This window comes from Oncorhynchus tshawytscha, linkage group LG29 (assembly GCF_018296145.1).
Source record: "Oncorhynchus tshawytscha isolate Ot180627B linkage group LG29, Otsh_v2.0, whole genome shotgun sequence".
Classification (NCBI taxonomy): Eukaryota; Metazoa; Chordata; class Actinopteri; order Salmoniformes; family Salmonidae; genus Oncorhynchus; species Oncorhynchus tshawytscha.
In genome coordinates this window covers 12,525,303-12,547,665 of record NC_056457.1, presented here as the reverse complement: position 1 = coordinate 12,547,665, position 22,363 = coordinate 12,525,303, and the positions used below count along the sequence as shown (strand labels likewise).

The window sequence follows — 22,363 nt, the reverse complement described above, 5'->3', positions numbered from 1 at the left end:
AAGAGTATTGCTGGGTCCAAACTTCTTCCATTTAAGAATGATGGAGGCACAGCCTTTATGGTAGAGTAGCCAGATGGACGCCACTCCTCAGTAAAAGGCACGTGACAGCCCACTTGGAGTTTGCCAAAAGGCACCTAAAGAACTCTCAAACCATGAGAAACAAGGTTCTCAGGTCTGATGAAACCAAGATTGAACTCGCCTGAATGCCAAGCGTCACATCTGGAGGAAACCTGCCATCATCTCTAAATTGAAGCATGGTGGTGGCAGCATCATGCTATGGGGATGTTTTTCAGCGGCAGGGACTGGGAGACTAGTCAGGATCAATGGAAAGATGAACGGAGTAAAGTACAGAGAGATCCTTGATGAAAACCTGCTCCAGAGCACTCAGGACCTCAGATGGGGGCAAAGGTTCACCTTCCAACAGGACAACCACCCTAAGCACACAGCCAAGACAACGCAGGAATGTCCTTGAGTGGCCCAGCCACAGCTCGGGCACTTGAACCCGATCGAACATCTCTGGAGAAACCTGAAAATAGCTGTGCTCCCCATCCAACCTGACAGAGCTTGAGAAGATCTGCAGAGAAGAACGTGAGAAACACCCCAAATACAAGTGTGCCAAGCTTGTAGCATCATACCCAAGAAGACTTGAGGCTGTAATCACTGCAAAGGTGGTTCAATAATGTACTGAATATAGGGTCTGAATGCTTATGTAAATGTGATATTTAAGTTGTACATTTTTTATAAATGTGCAAACATTTCTAAAAACCTGTTTTCGCTTTGTCATTATGGGGTATTGTGAGTAGATTAATGGGGGGGGGACTATTTAATCAGTTTTAGAATAAGGCTGTGACCATCAAAATATGGAAAAAGTCAAGGGGTCTGAATACTTTCAAAATGGCACTGTATACATATTCATATATATTCTTTTTTGTATGTATGTGCTGGGCTTCAGCTGAGATTATTCTTACAGAGTATATACACTACCGGTCAAAAGTTTTAGAACACCTCCATTTTTATAGTTTTTACAAAAGTTCACACAGTTTGTCTTCATGTACTCTGAAATGAAAGCATATAACAAATAAACAATTGGAGACAGAAAATAAATCAGAGAATCTTTTAGTTTAACAAAATGTTATCGTCAAAGTACCCACCTTTTGCAGACATAACAGCCGAACACACATTCTTTCTACAACGGAAATCAAATATAGTTCAGAAAGTCCTTCCCAACACTGTTGCAGAAGTTCCCACAAATGTGTTGCACTTGTAGGTGGCTTTGCTTTCACCCTTCTGCCCAGTTCATCCTAAACCAGCTCGATGGGGTTTAAGTCTGGAGACTGTGCTGGCTATTCCATGATGTGCTGGCCATTACATGATTTGAAGTCTACCGTCTTGTTCTTTTCTTATAAGGCACACTACAGTTCAAAAGTTTGGGGTCACTTAGAAATGTCCTTGTTTTTGAAAGAAAAGCACATTTTTTGTCCGTTAAAATAACATAAAATTGGTCAGAAATACAGTGTAGACATTGTTAATGTAAATTACTATTGTAGCTGGAAACTGCAGATTTTTTTATGGAATATCTACATAGGCATACAGAGGCCCATTATCAGCAACCATCACTCCTGTGTTCCAATTGCACATTGTGTTAGCTAATCCAAGTTCATCATTTTAAAAGGCTAATTTATCTTTACAAAACCCTTTTGCAATTATGTTAGCACAGCTGAAAACTGTTGTGCTAATTAAAGAAGCAATAAAACTTAGACTAGTTGAGTATCTGGAGCAGCAGCAATTGTGGGTTCGATTACAGGCTCCAAATGACCAGAAACAAATACCTTTCTTCTGAAACTCATCAGTCTATTGTTGTTCTGAGAAATTAAGGCTATTCCATGCGAGAAATTGCCAAGTAACTGAAGATCTTGTACAATGCTGTGTACTACTCCCTTCACAGAATAGCGCAAACTGGCCCTAACCAGAATAGAAAGAGTGGGAGGCCCTGGTGCACAACTGAGCAAGAGGACAAGTACATTAGAGTGTCTAGTTTGAGAAACAGACGCCTCACAATATCTCAAATGGTAGCTTCATTAAATAGTACATGCAAAAAAACAGTCTCAATGTCAACTGTGTCATGACGTTGGTTTATGACAGTCAAATACCTCTTCCCCCCTTTTTCCTCCCTCTACCCTACAGATGTTACATTTGCAAACCCTTGGTTAACATAGAGATTCTGGGAACATCAGAAGGTGGGGGGAAATGAACAATATTCTGGTAATCTGACCAATTGAACATATATGCGGTGGTACTTAATGAATATGATGTCAGTTCGTTTGTCATCTGAGACATTCTCATCAATGATAAGATGACAAACTCTACAGTGGAAAGTCTACACATCAGAGTTATCGGATTCACATGGAATTGTTGTTCAATTTAAATGTTTGAATATGAAATTATTCATGATGGGATGAAATGTGATTTTAGCTTCTAAAATGTGAGATTTGGGTTTTCATAAGATAGGGATCTGCTCAATCAGTGGCCTGCCCTTTTCAAACACGCCCCCCCCTCCCTTCCTATATAAGCCCTTAGGATCAAGCAATATAACCTCCTGTTCCGAGGACATTAGGACAACGGTCCGATGTCAGAATGGTTCAGATAATAACTACAGAACGAAGCCAACATCAGCGTGAGCTTTGGTTGTGAATGGTATGAACTTTGAACTCTTATTCACTACAGAAGTGATACCTCCTAGCCGTTGAGTTAGGACCAGCTGCTGCAAACGAGGGTTAGGAAGGAACAGACAGAGTATCCCGTCTACCACACCACGACGTTACTACAACGAGTCAATTTACCAGCAGAGACATTCTTCAAAGGACTAAGGTTGGGCAACATGGCCTTCCATCTACCACCAACCTACTGAAGCGCAGCACAGAGTAAATATTTATTGCATTTTCCTTTTCCAAATGGGCGGTAATTTAGAATGTATAAGATACTGTATTTACGATAGCACAGCTTCGCCCTTTGTTCCTCAGTCTTCCCGCTCTTTCACTCAAACCCAGCTCCTTTTCTTTTGTGTAACAAGCTGTCATATCTGTTCCGCCCGCTAGGGACGTTTTCCGTTATGACGTCATGTGTAATCAAGTTATGATTTAATGACGTGTATGTGTAATTCTGTGTGATTAATTAGGTATTTAGTAAACTAATAATTAAACCCAATTTTGTATTGCTGATTCAAATTGTTAGCCAGGGTTCGTGCAGATAACCAAGAATTTACAACTTTCAGATGAGACTGAATTAAGATGACGATTAATATTGACTGCTATCGATGTAAAATATTACTAGGTCTTTAAGAGTTTATTCGGAAGATAACTCCCAACTCTCTAGTTAATTATATTTACATGATTAGCTCAATCAGGTAATATTAATTATGAATAAATTATTTTATAGAATAGCATGTCATATCACTTAATCCGGCATAGCCAAAGACTCGACAATTGTGAAGAGGCGACTCCGGGATGCTGGCCTTCTAGGCAAAGAAAAATCCATATCTCAGACTGGCCAATGAAAAGAAAAGATTAAGATAGGCAAAAGAACAGACAGTGGACAGAGGAACTCTGCCTAGAAGGCCAACATCCCGGAGTCGCCTGTTGACGTTGAGACTGGTGTTTTGCGCTTACCTTTGTACCATTTCAGGTTATTCACTGGACTTTAACTGCTTAAATTTCAGTAAAAACTGGAAAAATGGGGATGTTCTAAAACTTTTGACCGGTAGTGCATTTGTGCAGGCTGCAATTGTTCCTTGACTAACACCAATCATTCTCACTGTTGTTAATTCTAATGTTTTAACGTCTAATAGTAACTGTATCCACTGGCGAATTGGGAGGAAGGTGATTGCCATCTAAGAGCCAACATCTTTTTTTTGTGGCAGTGCTACCTGCCAGCAGTAATCTTCTCTGATTGATTGAGAGATTCAAGGAGCCATCATCATTGAGTAACACAGTAATATTTACATTCATGCACTTTGAAATGTATGTTGTAACTTTGTCCCAGAAGCATTTAATTGAAGGGCACTCCAACATCATATGAAGAAATGTGCTTAGCTGATATGAAGGGACACAGTGAACAGGTAAGAGTTGGAGCCAATTTCATCGTAAAATGTTTCCTTGGTGTTAAATACAGTCTGTGAACAAAGGTTAAATGTTTGATGGTTCGGATTACGGGATGCCAAGGTAAAGTTTTTCCATATTCTGTTCCAGTTAAAGTGCTGTTCAGATTCACTTAGATCTGTGGATCATATTTTAATGTCTAGCTCAGAATATGAGCTTTCCAAAAGTAGATTATACATTATAGAGATCAGTCCTTTCGGGAACCCAGATAATTTATTTATAAATCCCATCATTGGATTGTTCGGTAGTTGGGATTCCCAAGAGTCCCTAGGCCAACATAGCTGACCTAAGTTGTAAATATAGAAAAAAGGACTTGCCTGGTAATGTGTCTTTCAAATCTTTACTGTCCATGATAATCGGTAAGGGTACAGACTACACATTTGGACCTTTGGGGGGGATGCAAAAGGCCGTCCTCCAGATCACAAGGCATTATTGTGAAATATGACATGTCTAACAACGCTGCAAGTTGTTTTTTTTACCTTGACATGTGGAACAGGCGTTTGAACGGAAAATACCGTATCGCCATCTGCCACTAGCGACAGTGAGCAATGGGGAAGCAGAGCCAAGCTTGACTACACTGTTCTCCCAGAGAAAGAAGCAGCACACGGGCACCGGATGAAACGATTGATGTCAAGTACAAGATTCCATTATGAAATGTTAAGTTAACAAGACCTCGTTGGGTAACACCGGCTGGCTAAAGAATACAAATAATGCTGTAGGTGTGAACACATTTATAATAAGCTATTAGTAGGACTCCCTCCTATAGGAGATATGAGTTGACCACCCAACCATAATACCTGTAATAAACTTATGGACCATCATGGTCATACAATGCTAATACAAGTTCTCCTCACGTAGTCAAAAGCTAAGCTTTGGCTGCATATACTGTATGCAACGGTAAGTCATCTCTTTGCCATTACATACTGTACAGTAGGTTATATGTAGTCTTAGCAAGAAGTTGTTCTTCACAGCACTGAGTCAGACGTGGGTAGACTGGCATTCCAGAAAGTTCTCTCCACAGCTGCTTGGCCTTTATAGACAGCAGGTGGGCAGGCGGCAGCTTGGAAGTTTATTCTCCCTCCCTACTGAAGCAGTGGGGGAGACAGAGAGGGAGGGAGGGTAGGCATCACGCTGAGTCCAGCAGCCTGACTGGGCCTCGTTCACCTTGAAACAAATTAGCTCGCGCCTAGCGCTCGTCTCTGCCTGGGTCGAGCCCTGCAATCTCCACATACACCAACACGAGCCTGTCAGCCTGAGTTTCACAAATAAGGGGGGGGGGGTCGAGGGAGGGTGATAAGCCAGCGTATTTAGTTTGAAAGTGAGATGCAGGTGTGACATATGCCTGGTAAAGGAAGGTTAATGGTGGATTGGCCCTCTGAGACAAAGCAGACTGAAAAGGAGAGGAGGCTCGTGTTAAGGGCCTGACTACCAGGGCTATGTCACTCACACGGTAAGAGAGAGCACAAGCCAAAAGATGGGTTGGGATAGCTTGGCAACATCCACAGACCAGATGATAATGATATCTGGCATCAGCAAAGGAGAGCATGGTTACCGTGTTGCTAGCAAATGATATGACAGGCAGGGCACACGACAGCAAATGGTGTGCAGTGTTGTACAGTATACCAGTACCACGGTAATACCACGGTACCAAAACACCATGATACTTATGATACCAACATTTCAGAATATAAGTATTTCGCTACACCGGCAATAAAATCTGCTAAATATGTGTATGTGACCAATACAATTTGATTTTCATATGATACTACCAAGTTTTTCAGCCCTACCGATCTAAAGAACCGGTTGGCGCCGTTATAAAATGTTTATAAAGTCAATTTTGTTTTATGAATTCAGTTGAATTTAAGCAAGTCACTAGTCTCTTGCATGCACAGATCCAATAATATCCACTTCACTTATAAGTGCTTATCACGTGGCAGCTGTAATCAGCCAGACGCATCCCCTACATGCCCGACCCCTCAGAGCCAATTTATGCTTGATTCTAAAACGTAGTCAGTGGCTCCGTATGGAGGGTGTGACACAATTGTGGAGCCTCCGGAGGCATGCAGAGGTCAAATTTTACTCTGTACCGCACCGCTGTGCGCCTCCCAATTTTTGGACATGATTGGCATGATTGGTTGATGGTAGGTGGGGGCGGGAGGTCATGTATAACACAAAGTAATTTCCTTGACAACAGCTATGCTCAACAGGCCATATGGCGGCGCACAAATGACTCAGTGTCTTCCGGGTTAAGGGAGGGTTTGGCCGGGGTCGGCCGTCATTGTAAAATAAGAATTTGTTCTTAACCGACTTGCCTAGTTAAATAAAGGTTCAATTAAAAAAGTATTTGAAAAAAAAAACAGCTCTGCGAAGCATAAATATCCTGACTTCTGCAGTGGTCATATCACAATAAATGCTGCACGGCCAAAGCATGGAGTGCCTGAACTCACCTGCTACTCTCCGTCCTCTCTTCACGCGGGTCTATTCCTCCGTCAGTTTTTTTGTTGTAAATCATTTAGCCGCGATGTCGAAGCTGGGATGCAGACCCAGATCAGTCTTCTGTTGTTAGATTTGTACATTTGTTACATTGGAGCAGTGTGTGCAAAGCGAACAATGTTGATACATTGTATAATTGAATTGCCTGTTATAACCAAGTCTGAGTGGACTTTGCAAGTTCACTGTCATGCAGCCTCAGAGTGTCAGTGGGAAAATGGAGCACCACTTGGCGACATGCATACTTGCAGCTTTAGAGCAAAGAAAACGGCTGTCTCCTAGCCTAAATTGTAAAAAACATAATAATACCCATATTACCCCAGATGCCTTTTTATATCATTTCACAAACCGTAACGTGGGCCGTTTTAATTAAAGTAATCCCGAGTCGCTAAATATTGGTGTGATAACAAACAATGTTGTTCAGTAATGTTAACTAGCTAGCTAACAACCTGGTAATTTGACAGTAGGTTTAGGCAAATTTGATTGGCACAGGAAGAAAGGAAAAGGGTCTGCTTCAAAAGGTAGGACTCATTCAGGGCTAATGTAAGCCTAAACTATCTAGAACAATCTATTTCTTTCTGATGCTCCTTAAATTCAGTTTGGTGCCTAACGTTTCAAAAGTTGGGAGCAGTGTGTGTTTGTGGGAGAAAGAGTGGTGTGTGTTTATGAGAGTGAGGGAGACAGAAAGAGAGGGAGAGTGTGTGTGCATGTGTCTGTGTTAACTGAATCAGATTCCAAGAACACAGGATGAGATGTTACCATCCTTTGTGCAAGCACAAGAGTAAAGAAGGTTTCATGAGGTGTTTTCCCCTTACTGACATGCAGGTCCTTATGAATGTATATCACAGGAGGATGGTGGAATCTTAATAGGGGAGGACGGGCTCCATCAAACACATGGTTTCTATTCGTTTGATGCCTTCCCATTTGCGCCGTTCAAGTCATTACTATGAGCCATCCTCCCTTCACTAGCTTCCACTAATATTCCGTGAAGACCTTTTTAAAATATGAGCAAATGAGCCATTCTATGCAGTATTCCATTATACACTGAACAGTATGAAGTCAAATTCAATGTGTTGTAACGTGAACAAGCGTCCTGGGTGGGGGGGAGAACAGGATGCTTGGCCACTGATTTTCCCCCCACCGTGGTATCACGTTACTACTTGGTGTCGTGATACGTGGCCTGGTATCATATTGTTTGTAAAATGTTGGTATCAGTGTGCAGTGCATGTTTCCTTGCCATAGAGGGAAAAAGGAATCAACAAAAAAATGGCGCCGGAGGGAATGGCCTCCGTTTTACGGTCTCCTAACCAAGTGTGCTATTATGTGGGGGTTTTTCACGATATTTGTAAATTATTTTGTACATAATGTTTCTGCAACCATATCTTACGGAAGGAAAGAGCTTCTGGATATCAGGACAGCGATCACTCACCTCGGATTAGACAAAGACTTCTTCAACAACAACAACAAGCAGGACTCAAACGATATTCTCCAAACACCCCACAGGACAGACATCCCAATTATTCGCAAAAGGAAGCGACGCAGAGGACGAAGAGCTGGATGACTCGTCCGGACCCGCAGAAGACAACTAGGAAAGCTGCCGTTACCGTCAATATTACTCACCAACGTGCAATCATTGGAAAATAAACTAGACGAGGTAAGATCACGAATATCCCACCAACGGGACATCAAAAACTGTAATATCCTATGCTTCACGGAATCGTGGCTGAATGACGACATGGATATTCAGCTAGCGGGATACACGCTGCACCGGCAGGATAGAACAGCACACTCCGGTAAGACGAGAAGGGGGGCGGTCTGTGCATATTTATAAACAGCAGCTGGTGCACGAAATCTAAGGAAGTCTCTAGATTTTGCTCGCCTGAAGTAGAGTATATTGTGATAAACTGCAGACCACACTACTTGCCTAGAGAGTTCTCAGCTATACTTTTCGTGGCTGTTTATTTACCACCACAGACAGATGCTGGCACTAAGACCGCACTCAGTCAGCTGTATAAGGAAATAAGCAAACCACTCACCCAGAGGCGGCGCTCCTAGTGGCCGGAGACTTTAATGCAGGGAAACTTAATCTCTTTAATGCAGTTCTACCAAATCTCTATCAACATGTTAAATGTGCAACCAGAGAGAAATAAATTCTAGATCACCTGTACTCCACACACAGAGACGCGTACAAAGCTCTCCCTCACCCTCCATTTGGTAAATCCGACCACAACTCTATCCTCCTGATTCCTGCTTACAAGCAAAAATTAAAGCAGGAAGCACCAGTGACTCGGTCTATAAAAAAATGGTCAGATGAAGCAGATGCTAAACTACAGGACTGCTTTGCTATCACAGACTGGAACATGTTCCGGGATTCTTCTGATGACATTGAGGAATACACCACATCAGTCACTGGCTTTATCAATAAGTGCATTGAGGACGTCGTCCCCACAGTGACTGTACGTACATACCCCAACCAGAAGCCATGGATTACAGTCAACATTCGCACTGAGCTAAAGGGTAGAGCCGCCTCTTTCAAGGAGCGGGGCTCTAGCCCGGAAGCTTACAAGAAATCACTCTATGCCCTGCGACGAACCATCAAACAGGCAAAGCGTCAATACAGGGCTAAGATTGAATCATACTACACCGGCTCAGACGCTCGACGGATGTGGCAGGGCTTGCAAACTATTACAGACTACAAAGGGAAGCACAGCCGCGAGCTGACCAGTGACACGAGCCTACGAGACGAGCTAAATCACTTTGAGGCAAGCAACACTGAGGCATGTATGAGAGCATCAGCTGTTCCGGACGACTATGTGATCACGCTCTCCGTAGCCGACGTGAGTAAGACCTTTAAACAGGTCAACATACACAAGGCTGTGCGGGGCCAGACGGATTACCAGGATGTGTGCTCCGGGCATGTGCTGACCAACTGACAGGTGTCTTCACCGACATTTTCAACATGTCCCTGATTGAGTCTGTAATACCAACATGCTTCAAGCAGACCACCATTGTCCCTGTGCCCAAGAACACAAAGGCAACCTGCCTAAATGACTACAGACCCGTAGCACTCACGTCCGTAGTCATGAAGTGCTTAGAAAGGCTGGTCATGGCTCACATCAACACCATTATCCCAGAAACCCTAGACCCAATCCAATTTGCATACCGCCCAAACAGATCCACAGATGATGATATCTCTATTGCACTCCACACTGCCCTTTCACACCTGGACTACAGCTCAGTGTTCAACACCATAGTCTCCTCAAAGCTCATCACCAAGCTAAGGATCCTGGGACTAAACACCTCCCTCTGCAACTGGATCCTGGACTTCCTGACAGGCCGCCCCCAGGTGGTGAGGGTAGGTAGCAACACATCTGCCACGCTGATCCTCAACACTGGAGCTCCCCAGGGGTGCGTGCTCAGTCCCCTCCTGTACTCCCTGTTCACCCACGACTGAATGGCCAGGCACGACTCCAACACCATCATTAAGTTTGCTGACGATACAACAGGGGTAGGCCTGATCACCGACAAGACAGCCTATAGGGAGGATGTCAGAGATCTGGCCGGGTGGTGCCAGAATAACAACCTATCCCTCAACGTAACCAAGACTAAGGAGATGATTGTGGACTACAGGAAAAGGAGCACCGAGCACGTCCCCATTCTCATCGATGGGGCTGTAGTGGAGCAGGTTGAGAGCTTCAAATTCCTTGGTGTCCACATCAACAACAAACTAGAATGGTCCAAACACACCAAGACAGTCGTGAAGACGGCACGACAAAGCCTATTCCTGAACAGGTAACCAAATGGTTACCCGGTCTATTTGTATTGTGTGCCTCCCCCAACCCCCCTCTTTTACGCTGCTGCTACTCTCTGTTTATCTTATATGCATATTCACTTTAACTATACATTCATGTACATACTACCTAAATTGGCCCGACCAACCAGTGCTCCCGCACATTGGCTAACCGGGCTATCTGCATTGTGTCCCACCACCCGCCAACCCCTTTTTACACTTCTGCTACTCTCTGTTCATCATATATGCATAGTCACTTTAACGATACCTACATACTACCTCAATAAGCCTGACTAACAGGTGTCTGTATATAGCCTTGCTACTCTTTTTTCAAAATGTCTTTTTACTGTTTTATTTCTTTACACACACACACACTTTTTCCCCCCGCACCATTGGTTAGAGCCTGTAAGTAAGCATTTCACTGTAAGGTCTACCTGTTGTATTCGGCGCACGTGACAAATAAACTTTGATTTGATCATTACCGAAGTTCTGTCATCCTTAAGAGCAGGTTATCTAGCCAACACATTCATATAAACCCATTCATTCGTCGCACCTCACTGACGTACTCCCACTGAAACATTTGCAAACTAATCTTGCCTTTATGCAGGGCTTCCAGGCTGTAATACCATAAACCGCACCACATAACTGGCTATATATGCATAAAACTGCTGAAATGTTCCATGTACAGCCAAGCGAGACATTGTTGATATGATCTCATTAACAGTATGCAATATATGAGCTCAACTTTAACAAGGGGAAAGGAAAAAAAGATGTCAAAAGGCTGGAGACAGAGAGAAGAACAAACTAGTAACCCTACTGTCTAGCGTCTATTTCGGTCTTCATTATAACCATGTTCAAGTCTAGCATGCAGCCCATTATCTTTCACTGAACACGGACTTTATGTAAGATTAAAAACTCTCCTGTACAGTATATACAGGCTGTAACATTATCAAAGTTGGGTAGAACTTTGTCAAACTTCCAAATCGGAGTACTTAGGAGGTTAAAAATGGATGAACCCCTGTTTTTGGTTGCCATGGCACCTAATGGCAGCCTGTGTAGTTTACTCCTGCTAATGTATCCGTAATGATTTGTTTTATTTGTTCATATTATGTGTATTGTTTTTAATATATATATATTTTTTTTATATAGCTAATCAAGTATTGAACACATTTATTTTTATCAACTACTTTAATCAACTAGTCAATTGTTCAGATTCGAAAACCGGCCCAAATCTTCAAAGATCCTCATCTCATTTTCTTTCGGGCTGGAACAAAGACTCAGAACCGGCAGCAACCCTAATTCACTACACAGAAGGGGTTAGGAAACTATTACTCAAACTAAAGTGTTGTGTGTGCACTCCCAGTGAGTGCAGTACAACATGCCCACCGGAGATGGATGACAAAAGACACTGGCCACGTCTCTGCGGGCTGCTCCTCAGGCAGTTGGAAACACCGCGAGACCCACAAGGCAAATCTAAAAACGCAGAGTGGATTTCAGTACCTCTTCAGACACTTCATGCAGCTCCTGTTCCATCTACAGCTCCCTTGCCTATCAGAATGGAACTATTTATTGTCTAGTCTCTCACTAATAAATCCCTCCTGCTGCACAACCACGTAGTAGACAAGGAGCTTGACATGTGCCTAACTGAAACCTGGCATCAGCCTGGGGTCTACTCAGCCATAAATAAGGCATGCCCACCTTCCTCAGCACTGGCATGGCCATCATATGCCAAGTTGAACTGAAAAGGTCCCACCTGCCTGAACTGTGCTCTTTTGTATGTCTCGCTGTAAAATCCAAACGCTCTACTCCACCTCAGCCAACATTGTGATTCTAGGAGACTTCAATATCCACGTTGACTCTCCCTCATGTCACTACTGCTGAGTTTCTGAGTTGACCTGAAGCTACTTGTTGATGCCACCACGCACACCTGTGGGGACACTTGACTTGGTCATCACGGACTCTGCCCCAATCAACGACATGCAGGTATATGACCTTAGTGTGTCTGACCACAAGGTTGTCGCACTGGACTTGACATCCCTTCCCCTTTAACCAAGTCCAAGCATGCGTTTCCAGAACTGGAAAAACATCGACCCAGCCAGCTTGTCAGAGGACATCTTAAACCTGTCTCCTCCAGCTTTTTCGTCAGTGAATGAAACTGTGGAGGTTTACAACCAATCCCTGAGCAGTGTGCTTGACCTCCATAAAAACATTAGACATCGCATTCGCTCGCTTAGCTCCCTGGTTTACTCCAGAACTGAGAAAAACTAAATCCACTGGTCGCATCATGGAACCGCATCTCAGAAATTTAGACTTTATTGTCCACAAATGGGCCTTTCAAGAGCACCATACAGCTTATTCCAAGGCCATGAAAGAGGGGCGGTCAATATTCTACTCCAACCTCATCAATAGAAAATCCTGGAAACTCAAAGCACCGGTTTCCCACCATTAACCATCTTTTGAAAACCCAGTCCCAGATGGAGGCAGCAGAAGAGCAGTGTAACAGCTTCATTTACTTTTTTTTTTTAAACAAAGGTTAGCAACATCAAATCTTTCATCTCCTGCTCTACTACTCCATCTCCTCCCTCCCACGACCCTCCACGAACGCCACCTCAGCCCCTCTCCTGTTTCATTTACCCAGGGAGGTATTAATGAAAACCTACTCCTGTACCTTGGATCCTATTCCAAAAGCCCTGCTCAAACCATGCATCCCTGCACTGATAACCCAGATTGTTAACCACTCCCTCCAATCTGGCAGTGTCCCACCTGCATTTAAGACCACTGTCATCAGCGGTCTTCTGAAGAAGCCCACCCTAGACCCAGAAGTGCTAACCAATTACAGGCCAATACCCAACCTCCCCTTTCTCTCCAAGGTGTTGGAAAAAGTGGTGTCTGTACAGCTCCAGGACCATCTCAATCAGAATATCCTGTTTGAGAAGTTCCAGTCAGGTTTCCAGCCAACACCACAGTACTGAAACAGCCCTACTCAGGGTCACCAACAACCTGCTGATGGCAGCTGACGCAGGCACTCCGCGTCTCCTGATCCTCCTGGACTTGAGAGCAGCGTTTGACGCTGTCGACCACCCCACCCTCCTGGAATGCCTCCGGGACACCATCGGAATATCTGGACCACCAGCTCTGAGCTAGTTCCACCCAGACAGGATTGAGTATGTGTCGCTAGGTGGGTCCAGGTCCCGGACCCACCACACCAACTGTGCGGTGTCCCACAAGGATCGGTTCTTGGACCAATCCCCCTCGGTCATTTCATTACCCTGCATGGAATCTCATTCCACTGCTATGCTGATGACACCTAGCTGCAGTGGTGGAAAAAGTAGCCAATTCTCATACTTGCATAAAAGTAAAGATAAGTCACCCAGTAAAATACTACTTGAGTAAAAGTCTTTAATTTTAAATATACTTAAGTATCAAAAGTAAATGTAATTGCTAAAATATACTTAAATATCAAAAGTAAAAGTATAAAATAATTTCAAATTCCTTATATTAAGCAAACCAGATGGAAAGATTTTCGTGCTTTTAGAATTTACGGATAGCCACGGCCACACTCCAACACTCAAGACATAATGAACTGGGATGTTCTCTTGATAAGTGCGTGAATGGGGCCATTTTCTTGTCCTGCTAAGCATTAAAAATGAAACAAGTACTTTTGGGTGTCAAGTAAAAAGTACATTATTTTCTTTAGGAATGATGTGGAGTAAAAGTTGTCAAAAAATAGTAAAGTACAGATTTTTCTTTAAAGAAGAAAAAGATTTCAGTAGCACTTTAAAATATTTTTACACCACTGCCCAGCTGTCAGTAAAAACTGCCCCAAGTCCCTATGATGCATGTGCCGCCTGAACACCTGCTTTGAGATAAAGGGATGGATGAAGCAACTGAACAGCAACCCCTACCAGGTAACTCGCCAATAACACACCTCCAATCTGTGTGTAAAGCTTGATTCCTCACTGACCTTTGACAACCACATCAAACAACTGTGTAAAGCCTAATTCTATCACCTCAAGAACATTGCCAAACTCCATCCCATCCACACTCTGTCTGATGCAGAGAAGCTCAACCATGCCTTTATCTCTTCAAGGCTGGACTATTGCAACGCACTCATCGGGATCCCTGGCGGGAGTCTCCAGAAGCTCCAAAACATCCAGAACAACACTGCCAGGATCCTGATGAGAGTGCGGAAACACCATCACATCACCCCCATACTGGCATCTCTGCACTGGCTCCCAGTCTCATTTCAGATTGAAATTAAAACCCTCCTTCTGACTGTCCTGTGTATTTATGGCAATGTATTTATGGCCTCCTTATCTTAACAAACTGCTCTCCCCCATTAACCCCACCCTCGGGTCAAGTGATAGCCTGCCAAGCCCCCAGGACCAAGCTCTGCTCCTTATGGAACCTTTCTCTTTAGGACGGCTTGGTCGATAGCTATGCTCCTTGGTGTCATTGTAGCGTCAGCTGTGTTCTTTGTGTCAGTTGCAATGTCTAGTGTAAATTTTTTCCCATTTTTATTTTATGCACAGATTATTCTGTAAAATGAAAATAATTATTATTACTTGTATTCTGTGGGAGCGTTCATGCTCCAAAATGGACTGCTAGGTTGTTTGTTCTGTGCAGCAAGCCGATCAGAGCTTTATGGCATTACGTCAAATAGTGTTTACACAAAGTGGGGCTGCCGTATTTGGACAACACTAAAACTGAGGTGTGGGAATACTGAAGGGGTGTTCTGTTGTTGACCATTTCAAATTCTGGCAATGAGTGTACAAACAGGAATTAACACAAAACACTATACATGTACAAATAGACACTGGAATTATCACAAAAGCAAGCCAATATACGTGTCCAAGCTAAACCCCACAGCTATTCATAACACAACTAGAATATACAGTAAATGGTGACGTACTAGTCTCATATTTGAATGAGCTGATTGCATGTAAATGTCCCTATGTTCAATGCAAATTCTGACCGTCTGGCGATGATAGTAACTTGCATATGTGGTGGAGGGGAGATATTGTGTGTATGTCCCAAAATGTACCCTATTCCCTATATAGTGCACTAGTTTTGACCAGAGCCCTATGCACTACATTTATAATAGGGTGCCATTTGGAAAGTAGCCCAACACATGCAGTAAAAATGTGTCATAGAGCACCAGAGAGAATGTGAACATAATTTCAGTGGCTGCTCTGCTACATTAGAGGAACTCGCCTATTAGGCAGAGCACAGCCCAGAGCAGAGCACCAATGGCAGGACTCCCAAACCAGGGACCATGCTGAGGAGGATTCAGGTAAAATATGCATCACACCGACTAAATACAAGGTATTATTGGAAAGGCTTTTAGGTCATTATACCGACTAGAGCATTTCTCTTAGAAGCACTATGAGATGTGTTTACCAATCAAAATGAGATTTTACCATTGCAATTTTACTGTTGGATTATGTGCTACTGTTGATCTTGAAGTAACAGCCTTCAAAATCCTTTTCATTGTGCAGAGCCTGTGGTCTTGCAGTAACACTCTCAGTATCAGAGTAACGGTTCCCCACCGGAGACAGGGATACAATTCTACTGTTCTCCCACTTGCCTGTCTACCCCCTCTGTTTCCAAATGTCTAAAGATGAAGTGTAGAATGTAAAATATATATATTTTTTTAACTTAAGTAATAAAAATATGTTATCTATCCCAGAACCACTTATGTTTTCCAGTGGAGTGAGATGCATGTTCAGAAAAAAGCCAATCATCTGTCATATCTTGTTGCTCCGGCTCTGATTTCCCTAGCTTATCTCCGGCAGTAACCATGGCGATGCAAGCCATACAGAACATCCTCGTTATCAGGGTCCTAGAGGACTCGCTGGAGTGTGGTATTTTCGTGGTGACCGTCCGCTGTGGAGACCGCCTCCTGCTGGACTTCTGGTACCGGAAGCCCCCATTTTGGAACAGCCAGGTGGAACAGACAGACATCCAGTGCCAGGCTGGACCAGAGCCAAACCAGGGGATGGATTTTGTTCTGCGGGCCCTTCACAGAGCGCCTAACCTCCACAACATACACTACTGGGGCCCCTTTGTTGTCGGCCTGTGCCTGGATGCGCTGCCCTTCCGTTTTCGCCTCCCTCCCGAAACGCTCGGTGGCGGTATAGAGGAAGTGATGCAAGAATGTGGCGAGCTGGTGCTCATACGCTGAGGGGGCTCTGAACTGTATTGGTGGCTATAGCATATCATTCTTTCCAACCTGACTTTACTGGGCAGCTCTGACTCAGGCATGGCCGAGTCAGTCAGTCAGTCCCAGATGGAAGCCCAGCCCACCCTGGTTCCTCTGGACTGCACTGTGGTCTCCCACCATCCCACGCCCACTCAGTTATATCCACCATCCACCCATCCATCCATCCCTCCCCTGCTCTGTGTCTGCCCAGAGAAAGCCACCACCACGACATCACTGGCCTGACCACAGAGGCGATAGTGGGAAGAGCCGAACCGCTTTATAATGGAGGAGTCACCACTTCAAAAGGCAGTGTGGTGAAGCCGGATGAAAGATGAAAGAACAGACACACTGGTTTAAGACTGCAGAAACAAAGCCTGAGCAAACAAGGCTAGTAGAGGGGGAGGAGAGGAGGAGGAGAGGGGGGGAACAAAGGAGAAAATGGCACCCTTGCCTTGCCCAAATTAGACTGACCTCCTTTCTAGGGAAAATATGGTCCTCAAAGGCCGATATCACACATAGTTACTCCAAGAGAACATTTTATGACAAGCCATAGGCAGTTAAAACTGAAAATTAGAAACTATTTGGAAAGCGCAAACAAAATATTACTCAAGCGTATCACCCACCACACTAGCCCTGTAGCCCCGACCAGATACTTACCATCATAGGTAAAGTAGGCCCCGTCCTTGAAGACTACGACCGATGGAAGCTCTGGCAAAGTCACTGACTGGATGGTGAAAACACATAAAAACACATAATTCAAAGCGAATTCCATAAATCATCCCTTACTTTCTTAATTTATGGGCACCTGAACCATACGAGACAGCAGTCCTATTGGCGGCAAGCCATCCTAGCAAACTGTGGACCTCATGCCAAATAAACCTGCAAAAGCAGCATACTCGCAGGCTTCACTATCCCTATGGCATTTACCATATCATACTGCATGGAGAATGTCACAGCAGCACTCCTGGACTTTCACTTGTGAGTGCTGCCTTGTGTTCGACTAGCTAGCTATACGACTAAAACAATGATCAAAATCACAAGAAATCCCTCATTAGAAAAGTGATGAGAATGAAACTTTCAAATGCGCCGTTGATAAGTTCTCCTCTCTGAAATTTGATGTGGGGAAACAACCTAGCTGAAGAGCCAGGGGACATGCCACATTCTCAAGGCCATTACCTCTGGTAAGACGTCTTCAGACGCAGAGAAGAAGTATGTATACACAATCAGCTCCGCAGCCATGTCGATATACTTCTCCTGCAAACGAGAAAACACAGGTTGCAAGCTTCTTCTTCCCTGAGAATTGCCCTCTGTGTTAACTTGGTTTGGGACATTTATCAAGGTCGTCTAGCACGTTGTATAAATGGGCTTTTCCTCACTCTGAGAGCGCTTGGCAGCAGCGGTGTGGGCAGAAGCTTTATGATCCAATCAATAAATTCTAGCTAAATGCCATGACAGCTTTCAGTGGCATTGATTGGATGTTAAGATAACATTTCAGACCCACAGAGAAGTGATAAACATATGGGGGGGAATGCATATCGAATTACTCAGAAAGCACAGTTAAATCAGGATGGTAGCTAACCAATACGCCAATGTAGTATGGATCGTCTTACTATATAATGTGTACTATGTGAGAGCTCCAACCAAGAATTCCAATTTCTTTTTACACCTCTGAATGGCAAATAACCTACTTGAACTGACTGGAATAAATGTATCGTTAACAAATTCCCATGATCACACTGGGAGAATATGAATCCTACTATGATTTCATGCACCGAATTACTTAACATAAATGTTTGTTGATTTTTATATTTTTCACTCAAAATGTCTGAAGGTATTGGGTCAAAACAACTTTGCACATATTATATTGCTACATATTGTTAACACTCTCACTCCACACTTGGAGGTTATGCTCTGTCTGGACCAGAGAAACTTCCAGAGCCCCTACCTTGAGAGGAGACTCCCCGCCGAAGTATACAAAGAGCACGTCATGTCTCTTCATCATATGGTCAAACATCTGCTTGCTTGGAAGTGCTCGGACTGCCGGCCTGAAGAGGACAGAAGACATGCACACAAACAGAAACACTATAGTTTGGATTATAAGATAATGTGTTTGCCATTAGTTAAAATTGCCTGAAGTTGAGAAAACGTTTACAAACAAAGTGAAACAGAGAGGAACTAACCTGAACATCTCATATTAGAACACTAATTTATTTATTGCTACGGACTGCCTACTGAACACGGCCATGTTTCTTTTCTAGTTGAACTCTAGTTTAATGTGTATGGTTCTGGTGCCATCTAGTGAACATCGCAGAAGCATGCAGTCAGAGGTGAAAACCCAGCCAGGTCTTTGACCCACCATTCCAACTGATCAGTCATCATGGGTCTCGTTTGGATTTTCCCGAGAGAGAGAAATCCCCTCAGGCTAAACTATTGACTGGCATTTGAAGAGACTTTAAAGGGCTAGGGTGGAAATTCACTGCATTCTTTAAAAAAAAAAAAAATTCTCTTTAAAAAAAAATGTCACCCCCTTTTTCTCCCCATCCAATTGTTAGTAGTTACTATCTTGTCTCATCGCTACAACTCAGTCGGGAGAGACAAAGGTTGAAAGCCATGTGTCCTCCGAAACACAACCCAACCAAGCCGCACTGCTTCTTAACACAGCGCGCATCCAACCCGGAAGCCAGCCGCACCAATGTGTCGGAGGAAACACTGTGCACCAGGCACGGTGGTTAGCATGCACTGCACCCGGCCTGCCACAGGAGTCGCTAGTGCACGATGAGACAAGAATATCCCTACCCGGCCAAACCCTCCCTAACCCGGACGACGCTAGGCCAATTGTGCGTCGCCCCATGGACCTCCAGGTCGTGGCCGGCTGCAACAGAGCCTGGGTGCGAACCCAGAGTCTCTGGTGGCACAGCTAGCACTGTGATGCAGTGCCCTAGACCACTGTTCCCTGGAAATTCACTGCATTCTAAGGGGGAGACATTTGTTGTATAGAGTTCCCATACAGCGTAATGTGTAGCCCATACAGCATAATGTCCTGTTTAGAAGACCACAGTATTCAGGGCATGTATAGTAATTTTTGTCTGATCATATCTATTCATATCGACTTACATAAGGGATTATGTACTCATTTATATCACCCATAAGAGATGTTGAAGCAACAGCGCATATGGTAAGAGTCCTACGACTTACCCTGCTACCCTGTTGGCGAATTCTACGATGTCATCCTTTGTCCTTGGCCCCTTGTAATTATAGGCAAGATCACCCTTTAGCCTGAGAAAGGAGGAGAGTGAGTGTGGCGGTGAGAAAGAGATTGAATAACACCAAGAAAAAGACTGTGAATTTCCTTCTTTATGCCAGTCCTTTTGTGAGGAGAAATGGACAGAATGGTACATTTGCATGAGAGAAAAACAAGATAAAAGCCTTTCATTTGGCCCTTTAATTGTTATGCTCGGTATCTAGTGCTTGTATGTGTGCATTCTGACAACCCACTCTGGGGTTGCTCTTTGTAGTGCTGTGAAAAGGCATGATAACAATGCCAAAGCTAAAAGAGATTACACTTCTCCAGCAAGTGTGAGTCAAATCCAAAATGACTCAAACCAAAATTGGATTCCAATCCAGAGGCAGGTCCATGGGTCAAAGTGATCCCTTTACCCAGAGGTCAGGGCTGTATGTATCAAGCGTCTCAGAGTAGGAGTGCTGATTTCGGATCAGGTTTGCCTTTAGATCACAACTAATTACATTACATGGGCAGGGGTATACCTGATCCAAGATCAGCACTCCCACTCAGAGATACTTGACACGTTCAGCCCCAGAATCTCTCTATTTAATCAGGGTTTTGGATAAGCGTCATCCAATTTCCAATAGCAGTACAGGAGAGAAAACAAGGGCCCTCTTCTCTTTCATTATAGAGTTGCATCAACCACAACACTACCAGGATCAGACCCCAAAAGACCTGACAAATACATCCAGGAGTGTTTGCTAGGGACACGCCAGTACACAAGGCTATTTGGATCTATTCTAATGAACTCCGGGAGAGATGGAGTCTCAGGTCTGTATCTATATTTCTCTCCGGGGGAAGCTACCTAGTGTAGTCCCCTGAGAATAGTTCATCACTCGCTTGGTTTAATGTGATGATTGCCCCCACTGTGATCATCTAACAGAGTTATCATGTTTGCTCAAACAGAACCTAAGTGTCCTACAGAAGCCTCAAATAATTTAATAAAAGATTATACTGTGTTGTTGTCTGAAGAGGCTACAGCTTCTACTTCCTCAGGGATTTACAGCATCTTGCCAAAGTGTTCAGACCCCTTAGATGTCTTCACATTTTGTGTTAAAGTGGGATTAAAATGTATTTAATTGTCAGCAATCTAAAAAATATATATTAAAAAACGCTGTGTGAATAAAATGGTATCACTAAAATATGGTCTTTGCGCAAATATTCAGCTCCCTGAGTCAATATGTTAGAAACATCTTTGGCATTGATTACAGCTGTCTTCTTGGGAAGGTCTTCAAATTGTGCAATATTTGCCCATCCTTTTTTTCTTCAAGCTCTAGCAATTTTCAAGTCTTAGCGTTATATTTTCAAGCAGGTTTAAGTCAAAACTGTAACTTGGCCACTCAGGAACATTCACAGTCTTCCTGGTAAGCAACTTTGGGATTTAGGTTATTGTCCTGCTAAAAGGTGAACTCCTCTACCAGCCTCTGGTGTAAGCAGACTGAAGCAGGTTTTCCTGTAGAATTTTGCCTGTGCTTAGCTCCATCCAGTTTCTTTTTATCCTAAAAAAATTCAATTTAGGTCATTGTGGAGTCACTACAATGTTGTGGTAACACTTTACTTGACACCCAGCATCATAACACATTATGACACGGCAAGACATTTCATAACAGCTGACATAACTTGTCATCATACTGTCATGACACATATTTAGACCTGTCGTGACTTCTATTGTGTTATTTTATGGCTGGTTACGACACCTACATAAGAGTGTTAAAACCCACAAAACCTACCCCACAAAGCATAACATTCCAGATTACACCATAGGCAACGTGTCAACAGTATATTTGTTACACAAAAGTGCCCATATTTGAAATTGAGCATATTAAATGATTGTAATTTCACACAAAATTGTCACACATGCACCTATTCCAATTCTCTGTTGCTGACGACTGGGATGAATGAAGGAGCAGACTTTACAGGAGCAGGGGAAAAAGACACCCTCTTTTTGACTAATGACTGATATGGGCATGCATGTAATAGGCCTATCTGGTTTATATTATTATGATGCTTCTTGACAGTGTCATAAAGTGTATTTTAAAAATATGATGAACAAAACCTGACAATAAATAATACATTACAACAACAACAAAAAGATTTGAATAAATGTGAGTTTTGACACATGTAGGTGTCATAACCAGCCATAAAACAACACAATATATGTCACAACCTGTAAATATATGGGTCATGACGGTTATAATATTATGAAATGATTATGACCGTGTTATGACACTGGGTGTGAAGTAAAGAGTTACCAATGTTATTGAGCCATCCCCAGTTGTTTTCTCCAATCAATCACAGCCATTGAACACTGTAGCTGTTTTAAAATCACCAATGGCCTCATGGTGACATTCCTGAGCAGCTTCATTCCTGTCCTGCAGCTCAGTTCAGAGGGATAACTGTACCTTTCATGTGTCTTGGTTTAATACATAGTCCACAGCCTATTT

General features: G+C 43.4%; 1 protein-coding gene across 2 annotated transcripts in view; it reads right to left on the bottom strand.

Annotated features, from left to right (window-relative positions):
- The window catches only part of LOC112227914 (protein disulfide-isomerase TMX3-like), a 66,596-nt gene that overhangs the window by 31,341 nt on the left and 12,892 nt on the right, over positions 1-22,363 (bottom strand). For both annotated transcript variants that reach the window (XM_024392913.2, XM_042308518.1), the window contains exons 6-9: positions 19,832-19,912; positions 18,582-18,681; positions 17,813-17,890; positions 17,294-17,360 (exon numbers count right to left, since the gene is read on the bottom strand). In XM_024392913.2, coding sequence (XP_024248681.1) covers positions 17,294-17,360; positions 17,813-17,890; positions 18,582-18,681; positions 19,832-19,912 — 326 coding nt within the window. The remainder of the gene's footprint in view (positions 1-17,293; positions 17,361-17,812; positions 17,891-18,581; positions 18,682-19,831; positions 19,913-22,363) is intronic.